This window comes from Panthera tigris, chromosome D2 (genome assembly GCF_018350195.1).
Source record: "Panthera tigris isolate Pti1 chromosome D2, P.tigris_Pti1_mat1.1, whole genome shotgun sequence".
Lineage (NCBI taxonomy): Eukaryota > Metazoa > Chordata > Mammalia > Carnivora > Felidae > Panthera > Panthera tigris.
The window spans coordinates 28,758,250-28,785,684 of record NC_056670.1 but is presented as its reverse complement, the minus strand read 5'-3'; the positions used below and the strand labels follow the sequence as shown (position 1 = coordinate 28,785,684).

General features: G+C 38.5%; 1 protein-coding gene across 1 annotated transcript in view; it reads right to left on the bottom strand.

The window, feature by feature from the left end:
- The window catches only part of MYPN (myopalladin), a 75,655-nt gene that overhangs the window by 23,574 nt on the left and 24,646 nt on the right, over positions 1-27,435 (bottom strand). Inside the window, exons 4-11 of the mRNA XM_042960486.1 lie at positions 26,100-26,214; positions 24,920-24,991; positions 17,572-17,713; positions 15,650-15,673; positions 12,757-12,873; positions 11,899-12,271; positions 4,219-4,809; positions 3,704-3,842 (exon numbers count right to left, since the gene is read on the bottom strand). Of these exons, the coding sequence (XP_042816420.1) occupies positions 3,704-3,842; positions 4,219-4,809; positions 11,899-12,271; positions 12,757-12,873; positions 15,650-15,673; positions 17,572-17,713; positions 24,920-24,991; positions 26,100-26,214 (1,573 nt within the window). The remainder of the gene's footprint in view (positions 1-3,703; positions 3,843-4,218; positions 4,810-11,898; positions 12,272-12,756; positions 12,874-15,649; positions 15,674-17,571; positions 17,714-24,919; positions 24,992-26,099; positions 26,215-27,435) is intronic.

The window sequence follows — 27,435 nt, the reverse complement described above, 5'->3', positions numbered from 1 at the left end:
AGACAGAGAATGAGCAGGGGAGGGGCAGAGAGAGAGGGAGACACAGAATCTGAAGCAGGCTCCGGGCTCTGAGCTGTCAGCACAGAGCCCGACGAGGGGCTCGAACCCACAAACTGTGAGATCATGACCTGTGCTGAAGTCAGATGCCCAACTGACTGAACCACCCAGGCACCACTGTTTCATCTTTTTAATCCATTGATTGACATGGATTATTATCATAGGGCAGTATCCACAATTAGGCATAATCAGAATCTATACAGTCAAGTGAATTACTTTCCATGGATAGGCAACAAATCCAAAATTTTCTATATGGTCAAAAGTTTCATTATCTTATCTGAAACTAATGTAAATCCTATAACTATGTCTGTGCCAGACATAACAGGGATGCAGCAATGATTAAGACATCTACGAACCCCAGCTCCCAGGGAGACTGTGACTGGTGCATCCTGGATGGGTCCTTGGCAGATGATCACGGACACTTCACTAGCCTAGGGTCCTATTATGCTCAAGGTAAGCAACCTGAGGTCAATGGCTGTGTGGAATTCTTATTAGAAAAGGAATGGATAGCAAGAGTCACAAAATAGGGATTTTCATAAAGAATTCATAGAAAGAGATGAAAGAGGTATGGTTTAAATAGAAGAAATGACTAAGCAGCTTAGAGAAGAAGGAGATTAGATGAACAAAAAGCATAGCAAGAATTAGGAACTTATTTTTTCTTTTGTCATACATTGCAGGATCTGGCAACCACAGACAGTTTTAAAGAGAAAGGAGCAGAAAAAAGAGATGGGAAGGTTTCCACAGAATGAGGTCAAGGAGGAAAGTTGAAATAAGACATTGAGAGAAAGAGAGAGAGAGAGAGAGAGAGAGAGAGAGAGTGTTTGTGTGCGTGTGTGTGCACACGCGTGCACGAGTGTGTGTTTAGAAATTAACAATCACCAAATATTTACTGGGTGCATAAAATCATGTTAAGTCATGTGTGAATTAAGGTCATGAAACTTTCATTATTACATTTTGTGATCCTGGGTTCCTTTGACCTCTCAGATTCACCTTGCTAACCTAAACCGTTTAAGTTTTATTGATGTCCACTGAAGATCCACTGGTGGTGAATGACACTCTTCAAAGTAAGGAATGATGCAGCCTAAAATCTAGTACTTGGGCACCTTTCTTGGATTACCCTCAACTCAAAGAAAATTCACTGTCAGTTTAGAAAGCTAAATATTTTAATAAATATGAACATCGGAAAGGATGACACCTTTGTATCATGCAATGTTCTAGGAATCAACCAGCAAATGTTAATTGGTATTTACAAGTGTTATATAAAATGAGTAAGAAGGTAAATACTGAAATATTACAAAGAAAAATACAAAGTCATGGATATGTCAAATAAAACCCATTTTCTAAAACATTAATTTAGAAGTTCGTGTTCTGGGGAAGAAATTGTAGTCAGTATACATTGTATAGGACTTAAGATTTATTTTCATGCTCAGCCTAATGTGATAATTCTAGACCACACAAATACTTGCTATTCTTCATTTGCTAGGAATAAAGTAGGGCCTGAGAGTCCAGATTTCTGGACCTAAAAGTTTTCAAAGCAAAATAAAACAAACGCATATGCTTCAGAAGAAATCATTTGCTTCCCCTCCTCACATATGTAGGCTAATATGGGAAGGAGAAAAACTGATCATTTTGATTACGGGTCCCCAGACTGTGGATATAGATGGCTATCAATATGCAAGTGTTTCTTTATGATTGGTTTCCACCTTCCTAAGCATATTTTCTTAACCCTAGCCAGCAGGCCACGGTACATTGCAGACAATATTCACATCTTCACCATCGCAACAATGACAGTATTATAAAGTGGTCGTCATTTTATTCCCCAAAACTTGCTGTGAATCAAAATCTACCAACCTAATGCAAGCTTTCCATCTTAGAACCTTAGTTTCCTGAATTGCATTTATGCAGCTTGGTTTTCTTATCCATGGCATAGAACTCAGTCTAGGACCAATTCTGTAACTAAACCACCAAAGCAATTCTCAGAGTAATGATTCTCAGAAGAACACTGATGCATGTCACAGATATTCAGTAGTAAGATGCTTTTTGAAACCGTTTCTGCTATTAGCCCTGAGGTTATTTCATGATGGAAGTTAAATAATGAGTTCTGTTGGGTTTATGACACTCAACTCGTAGAAGTTTGTATTTACACGTTACTTACATTTCAGGTAATTAGGAGAAAAACCTACTTTGCCATGAGTTGGGTGGTGGATTAGCATGGATCTACCTACAGAGTAACTAAAAAAGTAAAATCAAAAAGATTGTGTGCTGGCCTGTTATCATTTTTACAGGGTTCTAATTGCTCCCTCTCTGAGTTGTAAAAGACATAGGCTGAACACAGCTCTGATTTCAGTGACACTTTGAAGGATTAACAACCCAAATGTGATGACAGTATTATAGGAAAGCAAATCTGTGTCAGAGCAACATTTATGAGACTTAAAGGTAATTGTCATAAAACTGAAAAAGGTTGCAGAGTTTCAGGGAAAATGTGACGTGTCCTGGAGACTAGGGCTCTAGTTCTAGTTCTGCCACTGACAATTTGACAACTGTGCCTCCGTTTCTCCATCTAGAAGATGGAAGAGAAGAATAGTTGCCTCCCAGAAACATATGTAGTTCGGTGGAATAATATGTGAGAAGCATACTCAATTATAACAAACTTAAATATTCTTCTTCAATTCAATAGTTTAAAGTCAATTTTAAAAGGATTTTAAGCAGTACATTTTCAAGAGAATCTACTTAGTAAAAATTGCCCAACATATAGCACGATTGTAAAATACTGTATATCCATGGCTCCACTAGAGGTAACAGACAGAAACACTAAAGAAAACAGCATATGGTCAGGGAAATCTGGAGCCTTGTTTCCAGGGATCACTTATGCCACAAATTCCACAATATTTGGCATGTAGTTTTGACTGAAATCTTATGTTATATTTCAAAATAGATTTGATTAGTTCCCACCTTGGGAAATAAGCCAAGAATTAGGTTATTAAAATATAAACCTACATTTAAAAATTAACCATGATATAAAATGTAAAAATAAATGGCTCAGGTAACAAAATAGTCTATTGTTCTTTTATCTGATGCTCACCTATGGCTTTCCTTTTGCTCCTCCAGTGTGAGCACTTACTAGTAAGCAAGGAGTTGTACGGGTTGAACTACAGGATATTGACTAATGTCTATTTCACATGATTCAACCTAATGTGAAGAATGAGGGGAACGGGTGAGCAGACCTCTAGCACGTTAGACTGTAGGAGTCCGATAAAGGACACCATGAAGTCCCAGAGCTCTTTTAAGTCTAGATCATCTTATCTATTGAAATATTTCAAAGATGTGATGGTATTTGTCAATACTGAGCTAAGGATTGCTGGCATGGCCAACAGACTATCTAGTCTCTCTCCTTCTTTGACATATTCCATTCTACATAAACACATATAAACAGTTAAATTGAGTTAACTACTGGGGTAATCAAGAACTATAGATCTATGTGGATGACTTTCCTATATGACCATTGGTTAACTGATGCTCTACCTTCTAAGACTGCAGGGTCAGCCTCACTGAGGTTTGGTGACCTGACCATCCAAGGACTGAATTAAGTGAAATTATATTTCTTATGATGAAATTCCAATAAACCATTTGAGCCCGGCAATCTTACCTGCTGGTGTGATCTGACATCATTGAAATTCATTTTTTTCCCCAAGTCAAGAATCACTGCATTCTTAGTTTCACGAATGTAATCATCATTCAGTGGTTGGGGAGACTTTGTATTTTTCTTCATTAGTCCCTGCGATGGCCTGTAAAATAAATTCACACCAGACATACCCATGAAAAACCCTGGCCTGTGTCCAAAAGCCTAGAAATCAGAGTGGCTGAAATGGCAATCAGACTCTAGGAGTCATCAGGCACTTATGGAGGGCATCTTGTGTACAAAAGTTGAGCACTGCACAGAGAATCTGTGTTTGTAGAGGTGTTTTCAATACTTAAATTGTTAAAAATTATTTAAAGTAATCGTGCCCTTTGTTCTAAGGTGTTCAATATCCATTTAGTGTCTAAGAGATAGGATTATCTGGGAATCCACTAAATGAGAGTCCTGTCCCAGACCAAGCTATTGTATACATAAATCCTTTCTTTAGTGACATCGTTTACATCAGAAACCTTAATGACACTTACACGGATGGTGCACTTCTAGGCAGCCCCATGGCATTGGTGGGTGGGATGGCAGGGAGAGAAGGCAGAACGGAGCTGAGGAAAGCCACTGGGTTCTGAATCCGGCTGGTGGGAGAGACGGGAGCTGGGGAAACACAGCGGGGCTGAAACTGGTTTCCACTGGAGATGGCAAATGTGAGTGGCGGTTGTGCTGGCTCTATTGGAGCTGGAGGGGGTGGCTCGTTTTGGATGGAAACTCCTCCTAGAGATTTGGTTTGCACGGAGGGGTGAGAAACTAAGAGGCTTTCTTTGCTCACTGTCCTCTGAATGGTTTGAGGAGTGCTGCTCAGGGTGAACACTGGAGAGCTGGAAGGGGACACAGTTGCTGCGGTGGTATTTGTAGAGGGGAAGAAATGCTTTGGCCGGGCCAAGCTGAAAGTCTGTGATGAAGGGGGCTTCACCTGCTTGCTGGACATTGTCACCGCCGGGGAAGCAGTGGAGTTCAAAACACTCATGTTGAAAGGAAACTCCTTAGGAGATGAAGGAGATGGGTTTTGCAACTGCTGTTGTTCCAGTAAGACTTGGTTGTGAAGCTGTTGTAGCTGGCTGGAATCACTGCACACAAGAATAGGGAAAGACAAGGGAAATCTGTCACCATCGGCTTCACCCATCAGAAAATGCATAGACAGGCTGTTTACAACTTTATGCTGATTCAGAACCAGAGTTGCCAGAAATAAGCTAATCAATTCCTTGCGAGTTGTTTCTCCTTTCTAAATCTGTTTTGTTCTAAGAAGGGAAAGAACCACCACAATGCACAACTCCAAAAGGCTTCATTCACATTGTAATCTCTGTGTTGTGACCCTGCAACATAGCAGCCCAATTTTAGAATGCTTACAAATCAGAAAAAAGAAATAGAAACAATGGTCCTCTGTTAGGAGTGCCTAAACTTCTGATAGGAGCAGGCTGTATCTCAGCTTTGGGACAGAAGACAGTGAGCTACACACTGATGTAAGTAACTGAATGTGTTGTATTCTTCATTTTGCCTCATTTTAAAACAAACCTTAATAAAGCCACAGGATGTGTCTTGGTGTTTCTCATCCTCTCTTGACAACAAAGCATCATAGATAAGGTGACCATATGACCCGATACATCCTGGGCAACCTTGGTTTATGCCTGTTTTCCTGGCATAATCATTAATCGTGCTCTTTTACTCTCAAAAATAGCATGGTTTTAACAGTAGATTATATGGCCACCCTAAAAATAAACATTGCCTTAGCCTTTTCTTGTTCCTAAGAGGACAAAGAAGATCAAGCAGGGAGTACTTTCTTCTTTTATAGGAAGCTGAGTCACAGAAACATTATATGATTTGACTTAGGTCTCACAGTCTATTTAGTCTATCTTCCGCCCACCAACTCCAGTTATACACCACAGCACAGAGGAAGTGCCCTGCAGGTCCTCACCACTCCAGGGACTATCCAAAATGACCAAATGGAAGAATTCCCCTTAGTCTATCTTAACAAAATGGTTAATTATTTTTTAAGAAAAAAACAGAAAATGAAAATCTCTAAAAATTGTATATGCATAGAGCCATCAGGACTGCTAAACTGTTGGTTAGAAGAATTGACTCTCGAGCGAGTAACCATAGGAAGATCCACAAAGGAGACTTTGGTGTCCCAAGTCCACCATGATTTTATGTTCTTCGGATTTTATGTTCTATGTTCTGGAACATAGAAGGTGATCTGCTGAACATGAGATCTATTAAAAATGAAAGGTCCTGTATTTTCCTACCGTGAGGAAAGTCAATACCAACAGCAATAAAGTTGAACCAGGAGGTTCTCCAAACCTTTTTTTTTTTTTTTTAATTATTGGAGTTTAAGACCTTTTTCCTTCTTTTCATTAACACTTCTGATACATGATATATGGAGAAGTAACTTCACAAAACAGAGTCCCATCTGCTGTTAGATGCTACATACTGTGAAATCCTTTGTTCATCTATGAAAATTCTTGTTTTGAGTTAAACTAAGAATGCAGAAGCATTAGCCACTTGGCACAGTAACTTCTCTCTCTCCTTTTTAGAAGTGAGTATATAAGAATAAAGCAATATAATTAAAAATTAATTAAACCTTTCCGTTTCATCATAGATGATTCAGGCAATCAAGAGAAGCAGAAATATCTTTGTTAGATTATCCTTAGAAAATATAAAATATATACAATTAATATTGTTTCTGTTAGTGTTAATTTTCCCAATGGCATGAAAATACAAAAATCTTTACATTTTTAATAGATATCATATTTGTCAGGTCACATTCTGTGATTGCTATAGTCTGAAGATAATGCTATATGGTTTTCAGGACATCTCTGCATAGAGTAGTCTAAGTAGATTTTAGCCTTATGATATTGCAGAAATATTTTATTGTGGTTACAGAAATAGAAAAAGTAGTATCTGACAAGTAAGTAATCTTAGAAAGATGATGATGATAAAAAGGGGCAGGATGGCATTTGGTATTGATTGATTCTTATTTTCTTTTTGTTCCCATTGAATAAAAACTAAGAACCAGATTTTCACTTTATTTACTAAAAAAATTTTTTTTAACATTTATTTATTGTCGAGAGATGGAGCATGATCAGGAGAGGGGCAGACATAGGATCCAAAGCGGGCTTGGGGCTCTGAGCTGTCAGTGCAGAGCCCAAGGTGGGTCTCGAACCCACGAGCTATGAGATCATGACCTGAGCTGAAGTCAGATGCTTAACCAACTTGGCCACCCAGGTTCCCCCAGCTTTTCACTTTAAATAAGATTTCCAATGGCATGTTAGCCTTTATCATTCAATTCAGTATATTGGGTTATAGAGGGCCACAAACCTTAAACATAATGATATGTGAGATACACTGTCAAATTGTTTTGATTATCTACGTTTTGGGAAGAATTCATTTGAGAATAATGCCTCTTTTTGTTTGAACGGCGTTTCTTTTTCTCATTTTATTTAAGGTCTTGTTTCAGAAGGGATTTAAAACAGCTATTTGGATTAGCTTATTCATTACATCAGGTGTCAATTCCATTATTCAATGAATGTTTATTGAATTTTCTGTGTTTACTTTGCTAGGCACTTTAGGAGATATAAATATGCCCAAGATAGTATGAGCTATTCAGGGCTCAAAAATCCTACTCTACATACATATAACATAAATAACCACTGGTTATTTACAGATAACATGTGGAACTTACCTACTGCTTTAATAATGAAGGTACAAAGTTCAATGAAAGAATAAAGGAAGGGAAAATTAATTACAATGGCTACTAGTTCTAAAATCCTGAGTAACATCTCTAATTCAGAGTAACAACCTGTCGTAATTGCTATATGCTCAGCTGCTCTTTTGTTGTTGCTAATGAGGATTTTTGAAGTCAGGTTTAAACCCAAGCTTTCTTTTATTAGCTTTCAAGCTGACATCAAGCTTTCTTGTACCCAAGCAGATCTATCAGCTCTCTTGGGTTACCTGTAAATATCTTCTCTTTGCCACAAAATAATTTAAACACAATGCTCAAGAATATGGTTTCTGCAGACAGACAGACTTAGGTCCTAATCCTGGCTCTGCCACTCATTATCTGTGTGGCTTTGGGGAGTTTCTACATTTTTTCTGACCCCGATTCCCTTATAAATAAAACAGGAATAAGTAATATCTCAACATTGTTGTGAGAATTGATAAAGCACCTAAAACATAGAAGTAACCAATAAATGATGGCTATTCTTTAGTTTCTGAACTATATGTATCAATTTCAAGATTCCTAAGAATGAAGATTAGAGTTTCAGATTTGTAAGAATGCTTCATGTTGTGGTTTCTGGGATACAAAAGAATTTCTTAGGGGTTTTGAACTGCTGAGATAAAAAGGCTTAATGACTAAACAACAACAACAAAAAACTTGGGATACTGTATCAAGTACTTTTGAAAGCAATTTTGGAAACAAAAATTTCAGGCAGTGTGTGCTGGACGGAGCTGGCTCTCGATTGTTCTGGAGAGCAGATTGTGCACATCTCATTCCAATTCCCAGTTCAATGACCTTGCTTTAGCAGCCTGAAATAGAACATGGTGGGAGAGAATTGGCAAACGCTAGAAATCAGGGCTTTCCCGTCTCCATCCGTTGTTAAAACATTTGCCAGCACATCACTGATTAGGATAACTAATTCTGAGTAAATATGTCTCTGCAATTGGCTTTTAGCTGTATTTTTACCAGTGGCAACCAAGCTGGGAGAATCACCAAGAGAATCACCAAGAGACAAACAAACCTCAATGATTTAGACACCATTGCTCAGAGGGTCAATCGGCTGGGGAAAAGATCCAGGCCTAGTTATTATTATCTTTTTAAATGTAGGTCAGTTGTTCTTATCTTAAACTTTAGTGAGCCTCAGAAGCCTCTGGAGGGCTTGTTGAAACACAGATTCTGCCCTCCTTGCCCCCACACCCAGCTTCTGATTCAAGGCTGGAGAGGGACCTGAGAGTCTGCATTTCTATCAAGCTCCCAGGTGATGCCAGTGCTGTGAATAGCAAGGCTCTAGGTGGTTCTTATATGCAACCGGGGCTGAGAACCACTGCTTTAAAAAAACACTTGTCTTCCAAACATAGGCTTTTCCAGTACATTCTGATATTTGTCTGACATTTTACTCACTTTAAATGTTAATTATTGTTGTTTCCTGAGTGTGGTGGGATGTGTGTATGGGGTGGGGTGGAAGGATAAAGGGTTGTAACTCAGACTCTCCAACTTTGGGTCAGTAGTTTCCAAACTGGCTGAACATTAAAATAGTCTGTGGAGGTATTCTGATTTAGTCGGGATGGAAGGCATAAATATTTTTTAAAAGCTCCACATTTTATCTAGAGTGTAGCCAGCATGAAGAATCACTGCTCTAGACAGCTTGAATTCAAGTTGAAAATTTCAAAGTCTGAGTTATTTAGGTTTTGAAGATACAGTGTTTAAAAATGACAGTTTCTCTTTATTTTCCAGTTTTAATATCTGTAGGAATTATGTCTATTTCCTGTATGATGGCAAACTGAAGGAACAAACAGAAAATTGTATCCTCAAGATTATTCAGAGAGTCGATACATTTTATTGCAAAACCTAAAAGATTAAAACCAAAGAAGTCAAAACCAGTGAGAAAATATTGTAGACACAGGTGCGCATGAACATATATATTCATACCTCTACGAATACAAGCCTCACACACAATTAAGAGAAAACTTAAGGAAGGCAAAAAAGATTAAAGAATTATATAGCCCTCAGGACTTGATTTATAGAGGGTGTTACTACATAACTTAGTAGAAAGAATTATTATATTTATTGAAAGTCTCATGTGGCAGATACTGCTGACTGACTACTTAATTCTTCCCTTTGTAAAAGAGCTTGATTTTATTCAAGGAGGCAATATATGCAGCCAAGGACTACACTTCCTAGTCTCTTTTTCAGCTAGTACACGATGTGACTGAGTTCTGGCCAATGAGATGCAAGCACAAGATTTTGGGTAAGACCTAAGAAGGTTCCTTGAAAGAAGTTTGACATCAGGACTTCACCCATTTGCCCTTCTTGCAGCTTGAAATCAGATGTGATGACTACACTATCAGCCACCCTGGACCATGAAGGGATCTGGAGAAGAAGCCAGTGCTGAAGGTGGCAGAGCAGAAGACAGGAGACTGGGTTATCAATGACTATGGAACCACTGTAACAGCCCTAGACTGTTCATCTAATTCCTTTATTTAAGAGAAAAACCCTCGGGGTGCCTGGGTGGCTCAGTCAGTTGAGCGTCCGACTTCAGCTCAGGTCATGATCTCGCAGTTCATGAGTTCCAGCCCCGCATCAGGCTCTGTGCTGACAGCTCGGAGCCTGGAGCCTGCTTCAGATTCTGTGTCTCCCTCTCTCTCTGCCCTTCCCCCTCTCATGCTCTGTCTCTCTCTCTCTCTCTCTTTCTGTCAAAAATAAAACATTTTAAAAAATTAAAAAAAAATTTAAGAGAAAAACCCTCATGTATGTAACCCACCATTTGTTTGGGGTTTCTGCAACATGAACCTACACCTAGTCCTAACTGACATACCTAATAGCCCCTGAACAGTCTCCGGGTAAGAGCAGATCCTACAAAAAAGGCAATCCCCAAGGAAATTGTTTTGGGTTACCTGTTCCCGAAACTCCCTTTTCTGAAAAATTCCCCCACTCCCCACCCTGCTGCCCTTCACAGTTCTGATTCCATCCATTTGACTCTTCTTTTCTCCAAACATAAATCCTTTGCAGCTGATTAGGCTGGATCAGCTGGTATTTGGAATTGAACTGCTATGGACAATTTAATTAGCAGTAGAACTTGACATAAATTGTAGAATGGGACATGCCATGATGGGCCAGGTATGAATTGATGAGTCTCCAAAGAGAGGATTGGAGAGGATATGCAAAGAAGCAAGGAGGTGCTAAAGACAGAGAATGAGTGGTGGACAGAGGCTTGGGTTATCCTTCTCCAGGCAGGGATTCTCCAGGCTGCCTTTTGTTTCCCATTCTTGCCTATTTCTCTACAATAACCCATTCCCTCTTTTTGTTTCAGTGGATTCCTATTTCCTGTGACCAGTAGAACTTTCAGGGGACAGAGACATTTTTGGATGTGATTTTCCAAGAGGCATGTTTCATAACATTTAATTTCATGCTCAGAATTTTGCCTTATGTGGTAGTGAGAAGAATATAAAACTAAACATGACCTGCTTCCAATGAACATCTTGTGTTTTGCACAGAGAAACTCATGAGGGGAGCATTGTTAGTATAAGTTTTAATGTTGACATTTAAAGGATTATGTAATTATAAATATAATTTTTATAATTTTGACGTGTGGATCAAACAGAACATAGGAGTAGTATCATGTTCTGTGTTTGCTTTATAATGGATAAGCATTAAACATTGCAGCATGGCTTCACTGGAGGCTCTCTCGGGGGTTAGGGCGACAGCGTATCAGTCCCCAATGGGAGTCTGAAGATCATGACTCCTCCATTCTTTCATCCCCATTATATTTATACAAAACCTACTGTGGTCACTACAGCATATCCAGCCATAGCAAAGAACAAGTACTAAATATGTTTTCCATAGTGACTACAAACGCTTTAGTTGAAGCAGAAATGGGAAAGGTAAGAATAAAATTACAGACTATAAGGAATATTAGATGCAAGAAAGGGTTTATAAAAAGAGTGTAGAAGTGCTTCAGCTGGAGCCCTCTAACATTAGACAAACATCTTTATCAGCTAGTTTAGGGGTAACATTAGGTGTAACATTTCTCAAAGGTAGAATATTTGACAGTAAGGATGGTGGTGATAGTACACTAACATTGATGTAAGGATTTATGGTTTGCAAAGCATTTAAAGTGTATTTTCTCAGGGTGTCTGGGTGGCTCAGTCTGTTAAGCTGTCTTCAGCTCAGGTCATGATCTCAGGCTGGTGGGTTAGAGCCCCGTTGGTCTCTGTGCTGACAGCCCAGAGCCTGGAGCCTGCTTCAGATTCTGTGTCTCCCTCTCTCTCTCTGCCCCTCCCCTGCTTGTGTTCTGTTTCTCTCTCTCTCAGAAATAAATAAACATAAAAAAAAATAAAGTGTATTTTCTCATTTCATAATTCCCTTTTTCAGCACCATTATTTTTAAGGGCACATTCAGAGAAGCTCACAGGCACCCTGGGTCATCCATTCTACTTCTTACTTACAGTTTGGGTTTGGCCAGAACTGGAGGGGGTTCTTTGACAGGCGAAGAAGGCTCAGGGATTTTTGCTGCCTGTCCATTGAATCTCTCTGGGAAAGAATCAGGCCTTGTCTGGTTGGTGGTCACCACGCCACCCTCAGAAGATGCTTCACTTCCTTTGTCATCTTCAGGCAGGTTGAAGTGCACACGGAGCCCAATCCTCGAGCTGGACCGGGGCTCATTATGGTTTACTAGAACCCCTTCAAGTTTGGGTTTAGGGGGTTGTTCCACAAAAGGAGGCTCTGGGTTGGGTGGGGATGGCTGTTGCTCAATAACAGCCAGGTTGGTGGTGGAGTTGGCTGGGTGAAGAGACCCATTATTTCTGAGGTCTTCATTTCCTGAAAGGACAACAACAGGACCTGAGCTGTTAGCCTCACTCAATAAGACTGAGATAAGATTATAACTGTGAGCTGGGGGCATGTGTCCAAACCAGATGAGTATGCTAATGGGAGAAGGCTTGTCAAAAACAATGACCATAATCTGGGGCATTAAAAAATGGTGCAGATACAGGAAAAAACTGAACTAAAAATCTAAGTACCATTTTGGAAAGAATATTCAAAGTTTATATAAGACCAAGGAGATGTTTTCTTAGGGAACAGAATAGATAGCAGTAGGATAATGGATAGTGGTGGTGGTCATAAGTGCAATAAGAAATTGAAAAAATTGGAAGTCGTTTAAGAACATTTTCCTTGACAATTCAAATTTCTTTTAGGAGAACCAAGCTAGCTTCATAAGAAAACCAGTAAAGAAGGATAATGCAAACACTCCCTACTCATATTCAAAGTCATGGTCTAAATTGTTCTGGCATTTCAAGGGCCCTTACCTCTTACGTCGAGTTGTGCGATGCTTGACACTGTGCCATATTTGTTGCTCGCCGTACAGGTGAAGCACCCAGAGTCTTCTGCAAACACCTCAGCAATGACCAAAGTACATATCTCCTCTAAATGCCAGTAAAACAGAATGGTTACTCACTCAATTATAGAAATGGAATTACAAAATTTACTGATATCAAGTGATCATTCTACAGAAGTCAATGTAAGAAGTAGATTCTATTAATTGTTTGAAAATAATTAGTCCAATTACCTGATTGAATTGACTGATGAGCAGGCTAAAGTGAACCCAAGGATGTAGAACAAAAAACTTCACATAGACTATTGGCAAGAGGATTTTATGATAATACGATATCTTAATATGTTGTCAATTCTCAGGTTATTTTCTATTTTTTGTCATCAGTCCAGATGACAAAAATAGAACTGAGAAACAATAAACTTAAAAATTACAAGAACAAGTTAGGAGTTAAAGCAGAAGGAGATTTGTGTGAAGTAAAACAATTAATAAAACATTTTTAAATCTAGGACTCTCATTATGTCTGTGGGGAATTTTGCACTGAGGTAATTTTAAATGAAGACCACAACTTTGGACAAGAAATATTTTGCTGAGCTAATAGTAATTAGCTGATGAAGTAGTTTGAAATTCTGGGTGAAAGAAGAGCACAATGCATTTTTTCCCCTTTGCAATGCTATGGCAATTCTTATGGATTACTTTAATATACAGCATGGACTCCCTTTGAATAACTACAAAAGTGATTCCCACAATGAACCATGTGATTATAGCCTAAAATTATTATGGTTAGATAATCCTTGACAGCTAATGAAGAGAGGTATAAGATGGTACCATAAACCATCGATTACCACTTAGTAGACCTGACACTGAAAACAAAACTAACGAAGCATGGTTGTATTAGGAGGGACAGGAGGTCACAGCAGACAGTGTTGAGTACCTGCTCCATAGCTCTTCATCTTCCTCCTGACTAATAGAATTCTGGCTTTGTCCACCCTCTTTGAAGTGGTCATGTGCTTCAGGGCAACTTGGCCTCTGCCAGTCTCAGGTGGTGAATCATGATTGGTCATGCTAAGCCAGTCATATTAACTCTATCCTTGCTAAGTGATATCATGCACCACACAATTACAGTCAGTAAAACAGGAAGAAAATCTCTTGGTGAGTTTATAGGAAAGTTTTCCTGCTCTTTAAAGAGAACAAAAGAGAGCATTGTTCCCTATTTTTGCCTGTGCAGTGGGTCATCTGCATGCAATACCCAAAAACTGTGGCAGCTGTCTTGGGTAGATGAGTAAAACAAGGCTAAACCTGAAGCTAGTGGAATGGGAAATGGGCCATGATGGCCTTAGAGATGCTAAATCATCCAATCTCAAGACTGCCATTTCTCAGGGCACCTTGCTATGTGAGAAAATACATTTTTCTTAATGCTTAAGCCACTTTTAGTTAGGTCTTCTTCATCGCTGCTCAAGAATCCTAAATGATGGAGAGGCAAAGTTTAGTTTTGGTGTCTCTCTGTCCTTTTTCTGAGTCCTCGGCCTATGCTTTCTTCTCTCTGTTCCCCTTCCCAAACATTTATACTCTCAGCTTTCAGGGATCACTTTCAGAAAATGATCTGATAAGTTTATTCACACTACACTGTATGTGCCTGATAAAATAAAGTATTTTGTGTCCAAAGGGTATTTGCATATATAAGATGGACAAGAGGTCTCTGGCTATGAAATGTAGACCATGGATCTGGGAAAGGCGGGACTTATTTTGGGAAGGGACCCTTTTGGGGTGACTCTGAAATGATTTTGTGTATGAGATTGCCTAGTGGAAAAGTCTGCTCCACTCTGAATGAAAGTGTCAAAACCTGAAATATTTTCTTTTATCTATCTATCTATCTATCTATCTATCTAAGAGAGAGATTGGGGATGTGTGCAACGGGCAGAGAGAAAGGAAAAGAGAGAATCTTAAACAGGCTCCATGCCCAGCACAGAGTCCAGCTTGAGGCTCCATCTCATGAACCCTGAGATCATGACCTGAGCTGAAATCAAGAGTCAGACACTTAACCAACTGAGCCAACCAGGTGTCCCAAAAACGTGGCATATTTTCAAGGGGAAAAATACCACTTCAGTACAAGCAATGCAACAGTAAGGCTGCTCTGGTCTTTGCTATGTATCCCTAAGGACCTACTGTAGGGCTGTGCAACATGGATGTTCAAGGTCTACTTCTGGAATACCTTTCATTCATTTTTCACAAGAGAGAACTATAATAATAAAATCCCAAACCATCATTCTTACCCAGGGGTACAAATACAATCTAATTCTCCAGGGTAATTACAGAGAAGACTTTCAGATATTTCTGCTGTGGTTTGTGAGTAACTTGTATTTTCTAGAAGTAAAACTTCACCTATTGTCACTCCCATGTCATTTTGGTATCTTCCCAACCAAATCTAATAACATCATGAATAGGTTGCTTCTGCAAATTTCAAAATCTGGTGGGTGAGTTTTGAGCCATATAAGCTGTGAAGTTGGAATTGATCTAGCGTCATGGAAATTGCTCTGCCCAGTTTCGGGAGGTCACGTGTAGGAGCCAAAGAGGGAAAATATTCCCAAGAAACATCCCTCAATAACCAAGAACTAACTGCATTCATATTCAGTATTCGATATAAACTTCAAATTTGCATATGCTCCCCTCCTTTCCTTCTCCTTCAGTAATAGCTAGAGTTGGTTGGAATCTTTTTTCTAAAACCTTATTTTTCATTTTTTTCTTGACACCGGTGTAACTCCAATGTTTTATTATTTATATAATATATATAAAATCACTGATTTATGTGTATATATTTATATGTGTGTAAAACCACAGATCATACGCTAACAAATTAAAATGATCTTTACCTGGTTCTGCCATGGATCGCGGTTCTAAAAGAAAAGAAAAATGAAAAGATTCTAAGCATTTATTTTACTAAGAGTCTATATTTTCATCAGAAGCTTCCTATAGAACTTCAGTCTCTTGTATATTCATGAGTGATCTGATAAGGTTAATTTGTAAATGTGAAAGTACAATGACCTAAGCACCAATGACCTCCACAGGGCCAGGGCAGCTGTCACAGCAGGGCCACAGGAGAGCTGCTAACAACATGATGTTGCTGTATTTCGGGACATACCTGGTTTTCACTTGGGACACATAAAGCCATAGGTGAGGAGAAGTTACTGAGTTAGGGTTTTAGGAATGACTTGCTTTTATTGGTACCCATTCAGCCTCATCTGAAACACAAGTTTCAAATTTGTGAAGACTGAGAGCTCATTCTTGGCTTTGGGTTCTCACATCCTAATGAAACATAGACTGTACCTCCTGCTCTAAGGTTTCTAATATTAAGAGCCTCAGGATAAATAACAAGAGGGCAGGGTCTTTGTCTTAGAATTCTTTGACATTCCTGAAAGTGCCAGCATGGTACTGAATACCATGGTGTTTAATTACAGGTATTCAGTAACAGTTGTTAAACTTAGTTATGACCTTCTACACTGATACAACTATTCAAGTTTTTTTTTCTCAGTTTAAATGGTATTCAGATTACATTATCGTTGTTGCTACTGCTGTTAAACTTGACAGCAGTTTGATTCATACATCAGTGATAGGCAGAAACAAATTAACAGAAAAGCAAATAAATTTCAGTGTATTTTGTGACCAAAATGGGTCAAGGTGAAAGCACCACATGATAAGAAAAAGAAGAACTAACCACTTGAATATATAAATAATTCTTACTATAAAAAAGAACAGAACTTCAATATGAAAATAAGCAAAGGATATAACAGGTAATTTAAAAATAAAGAAATATAAAGACCCAATAAACATGAGAAAAAGTTCCACTTCACATCTAATTAGTGAAGTATAGATTAAAGCAATTGTTCCCATTTTGGGCCTATAAAATTAGTGAATATTAAAAAAATGTTTAATATCCATTGTTAGTGTAGGCACGAGACAAATGGCATTCCCATATAGTGCTGGTTGTATAGAATAAATACGGCTTGGACAACACATGTCCCAGTACATTTGGGATAGGCCTGTTTTATTCCTGGAATCTCTGTGTAACTAAGAGCAGTATCTTTCACTTTTTTTTTTTAATTAGAGATCTTATTTTTAAGTTATTTCTACACCCAGTGTGGGGCTCGAACTCACAACCCTGATATTAAGAGTTGCATGCTCCACTGACTAAGCCAGGTGCCCCTCTTTCACTTCCAAGGTGTCCCAGACTGGACGATCTATTATGTGATTATCCTCAATTTGGTTCAACCTTTTGGCATGGCATTTTGGCAATATACATTGAAAGCCTAAAAGAGGTGAATTTATACTAGCAATTCTAGTTCTCTTTATTCTGTAGATACTCACAAATATTTTCTGTTACATGCATTTAAGCAGTCTATAAAATTAAAAATTTTTGAACAATCTAAATGTTCAACAGGAGATTAAATAATATAAATTGATTGTACTGATTTATTTTATTTATTTTTGTACTGAGTTGTTTTTAAAAGAAAGTATATTTATTAACATGAAAGGATGTTCATGAAATGTTGAGTAAAAAATCAATTTACAAAAAAGTATGATTTTTTTATTTTTAAAAAACATATGCATGGAGAAATTTGGGGGGAATATACAACAAAATATTAATTGGGTTTAGTTCAGAGGATTATGATTACAAGTAATTTTTCTTTTATTCTTTTACTTATATTTCAATTAATTGTTAAAAAGTTATAGAAATAAATGAACACAATAAATTCATTAAAATTATCTGAAAAATAATTTGAAAGTATCAACTTACTTTTCTGTAAAATTCTAAAATCTGGAGAATCTTCTATTAAGGTCCCTTCTCTATACCACTCAACTTTAGGAGATGGAGCTCCTTTGACTCTGCATTCAAAGACAACCAGCTGACCTTCAGAGGCTGATAAATTTTGTAACATCTATAATGAAAAGAATATTGTTAAAACCAAAGAGTATACATTTTTGGAATCTAGTTCCAGTGCTGAATTTTAGAAAAAGATACTGTCGCCTTCACATTTGGTTTTTCTCCAAATCTTCTACATCTCCAGCAGCTCCAATTCTGTGGATATTCATTGAGTCTATTTTGGAAGATAGAATCAATCAACTGAGCCCATGTGAAGCTTTACCCTCATTATCCTCTTCCTTTTCCTCTCTGTTGTTGTACCAGACAACTTTATTAAATACTAAGTGAAACATTTTGAGGGTTTGCAAAAATGCTGATTTTTGGTAAAATACCTCTGTTCTTAAATGCCCAAGTGGAGTTTGTTTTCCAGAAATAATGACAATTTAAGAAATCTGCAGGAATATCTTATTAGGTGCAGTCAACATGGTGGTAATGTATTTTTCCACACAAAAATGTCACTGCTCATGAGGTGGGACATCTCTGTAGCTCAAGTAACTGACTCTATTTGCCTGGCTTTGCCTTGTTTACATACTGTAGTCCCGGAAATTGTCTTTCATTTTGTTATCTTGTTTTCCTTATGTGTTCTTTACAGTACAGTTTCAACGATCTATTGAGGGGTATAAACAATGACAATCTCTTTAAAATCATAGTCACAAGTGGAGTCTTATGTCATAATAAAATATGTTGTAATTTTGTGAAGGCATTGTTAAATGCTCTTCCACACATCCATGAAAAAAGGTTTACAAAACCACTTTGAATGATAACATATCAATATATTCTATAATAGACTCTCTGGGAGAATGGAACTCACATTTTCCATTCATAACCAGTCTTTCAGTTGTGATTTGTGAGCTTAAAGTCACACATTCATTTGTGTAGCTGGTACTTCATTTGATTATGAAATTCTTTGGCGTGTGTGTGGCATATTTTTGTTTCTAATGTTAGCCCAAACATTATAAACATGGAAAGGTTATGATTAACTTCCTCCACAAGCTCTATTAGTAACAAATGCTGCAAGGCTTTCTATTATTACATTTTGGGGGTCTGTATTAAGGAAATACTGGCTCCTGCATCAGAGAAGGGGAAAGCTGGTGTTTTATTTATTTATTTTTGCTTTTGCCATTCACTATTATAAATATTCTGTGATTATTTGTAGCTATTTTATGTAAAATTTATGATATTTTGTACATGACGTGGTCCCATCATATTTATGGCATTTGTCTAAGGAATCTAGGGGTGGGGATAACCACACAACTTTAGCTATATATAGTAGATGACTTTTACCTTAAAGGTGTGTAAGTTGATATTTTGGAAGCCAGGGGGCGCTGTAGATCAACATTAGTGTTTTGTTCTTTATTCAAGATGAGATTTGCACAGAGGGGTCTCTGAATTAATGAGGAACTATTTGATTAAAAAAAAAACCCTCATTATTCTTTGTATACCCTCAACAATATCTTCTAGTGACAAGAAAGAAATATTCTTAATAAGCAGGGAACATCAAGGAGTCTTGGGTGCTCCTGGTAAGCTGGAGGATATGCTCTCGACCCTGACATCTGAGCAAATTCTGGGCTAACGTGGCAGCTTTGAGGCCTATTGAAAACTCTAATGGCAGTTGGATATCTCCATGGGATTCATATAAAATAGTTTCATTTCTTGAGACAAACAAATTAGAAAACGAAACCAAGAAAAAAAAGGTAGTGGTGGCAGAAGGGACTGAATAAATTAAATATGACATCCCGTTTTTTTTTTAATGTTTATTTATTTTTGAGAGAGAGAGAGAGAGTGTGATCGGGGGAGGGGCAGAAAGAGAAGGAAACAGAGGATCCCAAGCGGGCTCTGCACTGACAATAGCGAACCCGATGCAGGGCTCAAATACACAAACCGTGAGATCATGACCTGAGCCCAAGTTGGAAGCTCAACGGACTGAGCCACCCGGGAGACCCAAAATATGGCATACTTTTTAAATGAAAGTAAGAAGAATGTTCTTACATGGCTTGCAGTTCAGTTCAGATACATCAGCCAATTCTCAATCAGTAGAGATTACACCAAAGCCCTGCTTGCAAAAGGATAGCCTTGAGAAAATACGTTGCTCACAATTGAGGACAACATTAATTGGCTGTAATTATTCACCTGACATTGAAGGTCAAGACTTGTGTTCTATTTAAGAGGCCAGCCAAGATACCCTAGATACTACAGTGTATGTAATATGCCTGTTAAGTGTCTGTGATATGAGATGGAACCTCATTCCAGCTGATACATCATCAATACTCAGTAAGAGAAGTGCCAAGGGTCATCTTACAAGTCACTTAGAAGAAGCTGTTGAAAGTCATAGTTTGAAGGATGATGATAGTTATTATTGATGAAAACTGTGCTTTTCTACAAAAATATCATGAGAAGGAACTGATTCATATCAGGGTCCAAACCAATTACACCATTTGAACATCGTGCCGATGGTGCCATGTTTAACACAGGAGTAAGTCTTAGGCAGTTACTAATGGCAAAATGTCTACAGGCCTGATCATATTCATCTTGACTTCACTGAAGATAAATAAGACAAATGAGACATTCCCTAACTAGCAAAGATTAAGTTAGTCTTAACTAGGAATTATGGATTTGGACTAAAGTCACTAGAACTAAGGGTCTATAACCTCCTGAGGTAAACAGTATTCAAAGTGCAAATCTGTCTTGTGTGTCATCACCATACTGATCATCTTGGAAGACATTCTTTGTAGGGTGACTTGACAAATCAGAACCTCGAGAAGCATTTCTTCCACAGTCATTTGATACTCCTAAAGATACTCATTCCTCCTAAAGATACTCGGAAGCCACAATGCAATGAAAACAATAATTGCTTATTTAGCGGAAATAGAAATTATTCGCTACAGAATAAATATCACCATGTGACTGCTTTGTACCTAGCACTGTACCAGGTGCTTTAAATGTGAGTCGAGAGGACATAGTTTCTGCTTAGTAGATTTATACCCACAAATATAATACAGGGACATCCTTAAGAAAGGACATCTCCCTTATTGGTGAAAAGATATCAGTGATAAGGTTCATACTGTCATTTCATTCCTTCTTTAATCCAGTGCACCTTGATATTTGTGCACCTTGGGAGAGAGAAGTTGCAAGTGAATGTGTATAGTGCTTTAGGCTGGATTTGGATCAAAGGAGTTTTTATGGATAAAGATTTGACTGAGGACACTTTTACCCCTTGATTGGCACAGGTGCCCAGAGCAACAGGTGAGTCAGAAAAGTTCCTGGAATTGTTGGGCTGGGGAGGGGGGGTGGCCCATGTAATCTTCCGAAACCTGGATCCAGCCACTGGCTCAGTTATTTCAGGGTTTTCCTGCTTCTGCTATTATATAATGAAGTGCTCTTCTTCAAATTCTCACTTCCCCTGCCCCCTTGCACTCTTCAAATTACTGCTGAAGCAGCTGGAGCCAGGGCTGCTGCAGCCTTGAAAGCCTGCCAGGGCAGCTGCTGTTGGAGTGTGAGCAACACAGCAGTAAGATTCTAATTTGATCATCTACCTCCCTTCGCACTAAAAAAGTGTGAGCGGTTCTCTCCCCCATATATAGAGTGGTTTTGATACTGTATAGAAGACGGAGGGTAATCTAGCTCCACAAAATATTTTAAAATATAGATATCTCCTAGGAGTAGAGCAGTGAACTAGCATAGGGGACCCCAGTCTCCTCTACCACTGTTTTGCTGGGCAACCCTCCTTTTCATTTTAACCTTCTTTAAAAAGAAACTAATACCAGTACTTCCCTATCACAAAAGGAGGCACAAAGAGTTAAATAAAACTCCGCTCTCTAATTTTTGTTTTTTAGTGGCTTCTTGCCATTACTGGCAAAGAAATGCTTTGTTGGGTGGTATAGAAAATGAATCCTAGGGGCTGGAAAGCCAGAAGTCACTAAAGAAGTAAATAGAGCAGGAATAACCCAAACAAATATATGCATATGATCGGTTATCATGACGCATGCCATGTGATTACCATCATCAGTGGCTCTGACTCAGAAATTTTCTGACACTGGCAATGACTATGACCTCAATTCTGCCCTCACTGGTGGAAACTAACGCAAGCACACTGTTGCTGATAAGTCTCTCTGGAATCTGAGCCACAGCCTATCCTTGTGCCCTACGTCTGAACAATCCCGATCCCATTTATGGAGGCAAGAGCACACATCCTGAGGGCTAAGAAAGCCTATTCAGAATTTGGGTCTTTGTGCTAAGGACTGGTTTCCCATCATGTTTGGGACCTAATGTTTTTGGAGATTTATCTAAGAAACAGCTTACACAGATGGTCCCTGACTTACAATGCTTTGACTTATGATTTTTCAACTTTATGATGGTGTGAAAGTGGTACACACTCAGTAGAAATCATACTTCAGATTTTGAATTTTGATCTTTTCCTGGCCTAGCAACATGTGGTATGATCCTCTCTTCTGATTCTGGACAGGTTCGGTGAGGCTCAGCTTCCAGTCAGCCATGTAGTTGTGAGGGCAAACGACCCATAACACCATTCTATACCCATATACAACCTTTCTGGTTTTCCACTTCAGTACAGTATTCAAATTGTATGAGATATTCAACATTTTATTAGAAAAGAAGCTTCTTTTATAGTATTAGATGATTAGATGATTTTGCCCAACTGTAGGCTGATGTAAGTGTTCTGAGCACGTTTAATGTAGGCTAGGCTAAGCTATGGTGTTTGGTAGGTTAGACATATTAAATGCATTTTTGACCTCTGATATTTTCAAGTTATAATGGGTTTATCGGGATGTAACTAATGATTAATTCATTTTCCCATTTGTATTTGTCAAAGGCAAATATGAATCTGCCAATTAGAGAATCTAATTGTAAAGAGGCATCGGAGTCACCACACAAAAGCAGTTAAACCTGTTGGCTTTAACCAGTCCATGAAAATTAAATGTAAAGGATAAGTGTTAAAGTCCTATTTGGCTTGCTATAATAAAAATAAAAATAGCTTATTTCCTTTATGGACTCCTATTTAGATATTAGAGATAGCCTTCAAGGTGCTTGGGAGAGACAGAAAAGCAAACAGCTTTATTATTGTGCTAAATGTTGTACCAGAGGTATGCACCAGGTGATAAGATGAAGGAAAGACAGAGCACCTGGGAAGATTTGAAAGTGAGTGGAAGGAGACCAGGACACCTATCTGGTGTCTGGCTGGGCAGGTGGTGGCGAGAAGAGAGGAGACTTCAGCTGAGACTGGGTATAAATTATTCTGTGGGTAGTTGCTTTTGAAGAGTCAGCACTGTCTCTAGGATGTCACAACAGGGCTTCAAAAATTAAAACGTCCTGATTCTGGGGCACTTAAGCTGTTTTAAGGCTGGGTGAATTGGTAGTGAAGTAAGAGACAATTAGAGGTAGCTGTATTGGCTGTATCACACACACACACACACACACACACACACACAAACACGCGTCCACTTATAATTCTTCATCAGAGTTGTATCCTCCAAGTCACAAACACATTGCTTTCCTACCTCATCTTTGAATATAGCAAGGCTAAAATTCCAAAAGCAGATTACAAGAAAAGAATCTGAAAAATTGAGAGAGATCTTGCTTCACATAAGAATGTCTACTCAACTGATATAAATATGGATAAACATGTCTCACTCTTGACTCTGTTGGATTTTGGGAAACCATCTTGGATGAGTTAATAGGATGGAACTCTCCTAAAACTGATGTTTCTGTGGAAGTTGCACATTTAGCTCTTCCTTTAGGATCAATACTCATTGGAAAATATGCCATTTTTGCCATTTTGCCCTCAACCATGATTTCTCAGTCTCAGGACTACTGATAACTTGGGCTGGATAATTCCTTGCTACGCGTGGTGTAGAGGCTGCTTTTAGGCAATAGGCCTGAGCAATGGAAACTTGAGCAAGGCAAAAAGGCCCATGGCAAGCACCAAGCTTAATTCAAACAGACCCATTAAGACATAGCCCCTAACTGGCCAATGGGCTACTTACCACCAGGCACAGTTCCTAAGAATTACCAAAAAAGGGAAAATTCCGTATGTCCCCATACACCCTTACCCTGTCCTAGAGCTAAAGCCCCTCACCTTGGCCTCATTGCAGACAGTCTTCCTTTGTTGTTTGACCTGCAGCTCCCTTGTGGTGTATTCAATATACTTCTATCTTCTTTGTTCTGCCTTGGATGAATTCTTTCACCACCCAGCAGGTACCCCCACCTGATCAGGACACCCCATGGGGGGCTGTCATTCTACGCATTGTAAGATGTTCAGCAGCATCTCTGGATGCCAACAGCACAGTCTCCCAGTGACAACCAACAGTGTCTATAAATATTGCAAATGTACTTTGCGGGGTAAGGAGCCCTGACTGCTCCAAACTAAAGCATACCTCTAAGAGGACAAAATCTCTTTGGGCCTAAGTTTGGCATTCATACAAACAATAAACTATAAATCCAGGCATAGATTTCATCCATGTGGCCTTCATAATACAAAAAAAAAATCAAATGTGACTAAATTTTCACCTTTAAATTTATTGCCTTGGCAATAAAGTCTATATTACATAAAGGAAGGAATAATAGACTGAGTATTAGGAGAACTTGTTTCTAGTTTGGATTCTGCCACTAACTAGTTTCGTGACCACAGGTAAACTACTGAATGTCTCTGGCCCTTCCTTGTGTTTTCATTTGGAAATCAAGGTGCCTGGGTAAATTTTCCAGTTCTAGATACAAAGACTATAAGATCAGAATTTGATGCCGCCTCAATAGTTGATACCATGGAATAGAAAAAGAAAACTCTTTGTCCTGGTGTGATTCTTTATGTTAAGCCTCCTAAGAGCATTTATCTCCAACTCCTTGAACACTAAAGACATGTACCTGCAATTTGATTCTTCTGTAAGTCCAGAGAAACCTTTGGAGTAGTAAGTGGCTAAAAACTTATCGCCTGACCCCTATGTGTGACGACGGCTGCATTTAACAGCAATAGGATGGCCATAGAGATCAATGTGGTGCATGGGGAAGACGTTCTTCTTATTATGCAAGCTGTTATTAGATATCTAGGACTTCAAATGATATGGTAACAACTAGAAAAAAAATCTAAACCCTATCCTGTACTCATAAAGGACCAAAATCCTGAGCTACATCAGTAAATCTTGGATCCTACAATTTTGTGTGGGTACTGGGGTATGTTTAAAGTCATGACAGAAAGAAGTAATATTTTGATTACCTTTGTGAACACAGGAGCTGCAATGATAGGTTTTCCATCCAATCCTTGTAGATAGTTGGTAGGGCTCTGACACTATTAGAAGGGAACCAACAAAAGATTCATCGTCACTATGATTACTACCTAGATAATGATAGAACAAACCTACAGAATTTGGTGTATACAATTAATGTAAAACCAAAAAACTGACTTTTTCTAAATCTATGAATCACAGACTTCAAATTTTATATTGAATTGATTGTATTCTTTCTAGGTCATGGTGGTTGGAAATATGTGCTGCCCATCCCACCTCTTCAACATATAGAACAATGTAATTAGTCCTAAACCCCTGAGGAAGTTCCATAAAACCTGAGTCTCCCCAGATCATAGCTGGATTAGAACTAAAATGTAACCTGTCTGCATTACTAAATGGGTTAAATAAGAAACTGTTTAATTTTTTTAAGTTGTAGATCAATATGTTTACTTACACATAAATATATCAAAAACATGTTACAAATATGTTTAGATTAGTATGATTTCATATTGTTAAAATATTATATATATTCATATACATGCATAGAAAATGTCTAGAACTCTATGCTAGAAATTATTGGCAGAGTTACCTCTGAGGAGTGGGGGCATGGAGGTAGTACTTTGACCAAGGTTTTTATTGAATATACTGTACCTTTACAATGTTTTTATTGAATATCTGTATCTTTTGAATGTTTTTATAATAAACAATCATCATCATCATTATCATCAACTTGAAGGATGAGAGCATTTAATGCTTTCTAAAAAATCATTTCATACTTGTTCTATCTTAGAAAGTAGAATTATTTGCAGCTCCATGAAACTGAGTTTCATGATATAGTGTCCTGCCTGGGCCACTGTGAGAGCTGGCAGCTCTTTGTATATGTAATCAATGCCCTTCATTAAGCTGGAATATCAGACTAATTTATAAAGAGTTTTTTTTTTTTTCTGTGAAATTTGCCTATGAAGCTAGAGAATATGTTCCCAAAACAATATCAAGTGCTGATATCCTACATCAGAGGTACAAAGCGATTATCATGACCATGGAAGCATGTTGCCAAAGTCATTATGAAGTTGCAACAGAGGAGAACACAATCATGCCTTGCAAGATAGGCATGGTCACAGTGCCTGCCCATAAGTCCATGGCACTTGTGTTTCACTTGGACTCTTGTACCTGTTGGATGGTTGACACACTGGGCTGGGCTACCACATGCTGGGCTTGGGGTGCTGCTGAAGGAATGGTTGCAGAAGTAGTGGGAGTAGATGATACTTCTTTTGGCTTCTGGATTCTGAGAAATGATTAAAATATAGATTTTAAAACAGACCTATCACTGTGAAAATTCTTTCAGAAAAGCTAGTAATGTCATCATTTCTTACAGTTAGATATAATAAAAATCTTTGTTTAACAGTATTCCACAAAAACACTTCTTTTCTACATAATTTGATAGACAATGCAAGCAGGAAGATGATAAAATGCCACTCCTGTCCTTGAGTTAGTTATTCTTAGCTGGGGACTCAAGTATATTCATAACTAACTGAGATTCAAGACAAGTGCTATGACAGAGCATGTGCAGAAGATAATTTTTTTGAGATTTTTGTTGTTGTTGTCCTCTGTGTTTTCCCTCCCCCTTCCATTCCAAGTAAGAGGCCAGGCTTTATAAACCTTTGATTCTGGAATTTTGGCATGGCAGAAAGCAGAAATAGCCTGAGTCAACAAGCTCTTCAAGTTTACATAAATTAAATTAAAGAGCTTATTTGAAGGGCAAGAAGTATTCATGAGAAGATTGTGGAGGGGAGATTATTTTAGTCTTGCTGTGGAAAGGGGGAAGTCTGAGGATATTGCCAGAGAGCCTGACAAGAGGGAGAACCAGAGTCCAGAGGGGAGGGCAACCCCTCTGGTTAAAGGGATCCCACTCTTACTAAAGATATCAGTACCCAAGCATGTCAGAAAGCAAACAAATGCTGGACTTGAAAGGATCTTGAGGTCTGGGACATAGGCCTCCCTCCCATATCCTGTAGGGATAGATGACCAATGACAATATGGGCTTCCCTTTTGTCCAGATGTTACTTCTCTCTGCCTTATCTCTAAAATGGCGAAATAAAGGGCACCTGGGTGTCTCAGTTGATTAAGCCTCTGACTCTTGGTTTTGGCTCAGGTCATGATCTCAGGTTCATGAGATTGAGCCCTGAGTAGGACTCCATGCTGGGGCTGGATATGGAGCCTGCTTAAGATTCTCTCTCTCTCTCTCTCTCTCTCTCTCTCTCTCTCTCTGTCTCTTTCATACTCTCTCACTCCCTCTGCCCCTCCCCTGCTCACACACTCTCTGTCTCTAAAATAAATTAAAAAAAAGGGGGGGAAATAATAATTCTTACTTCAGAGGGTTTTTGTAAGAGTTAAATAAGGTAATTCATGTAAGGCACTTAGAAAAGTGTTTAATGTCAAATACTATGTGTCTATGTCTATATCTATCATCTTTGTACAGCCATGGAGGGAGAAACAGATGCCCAAT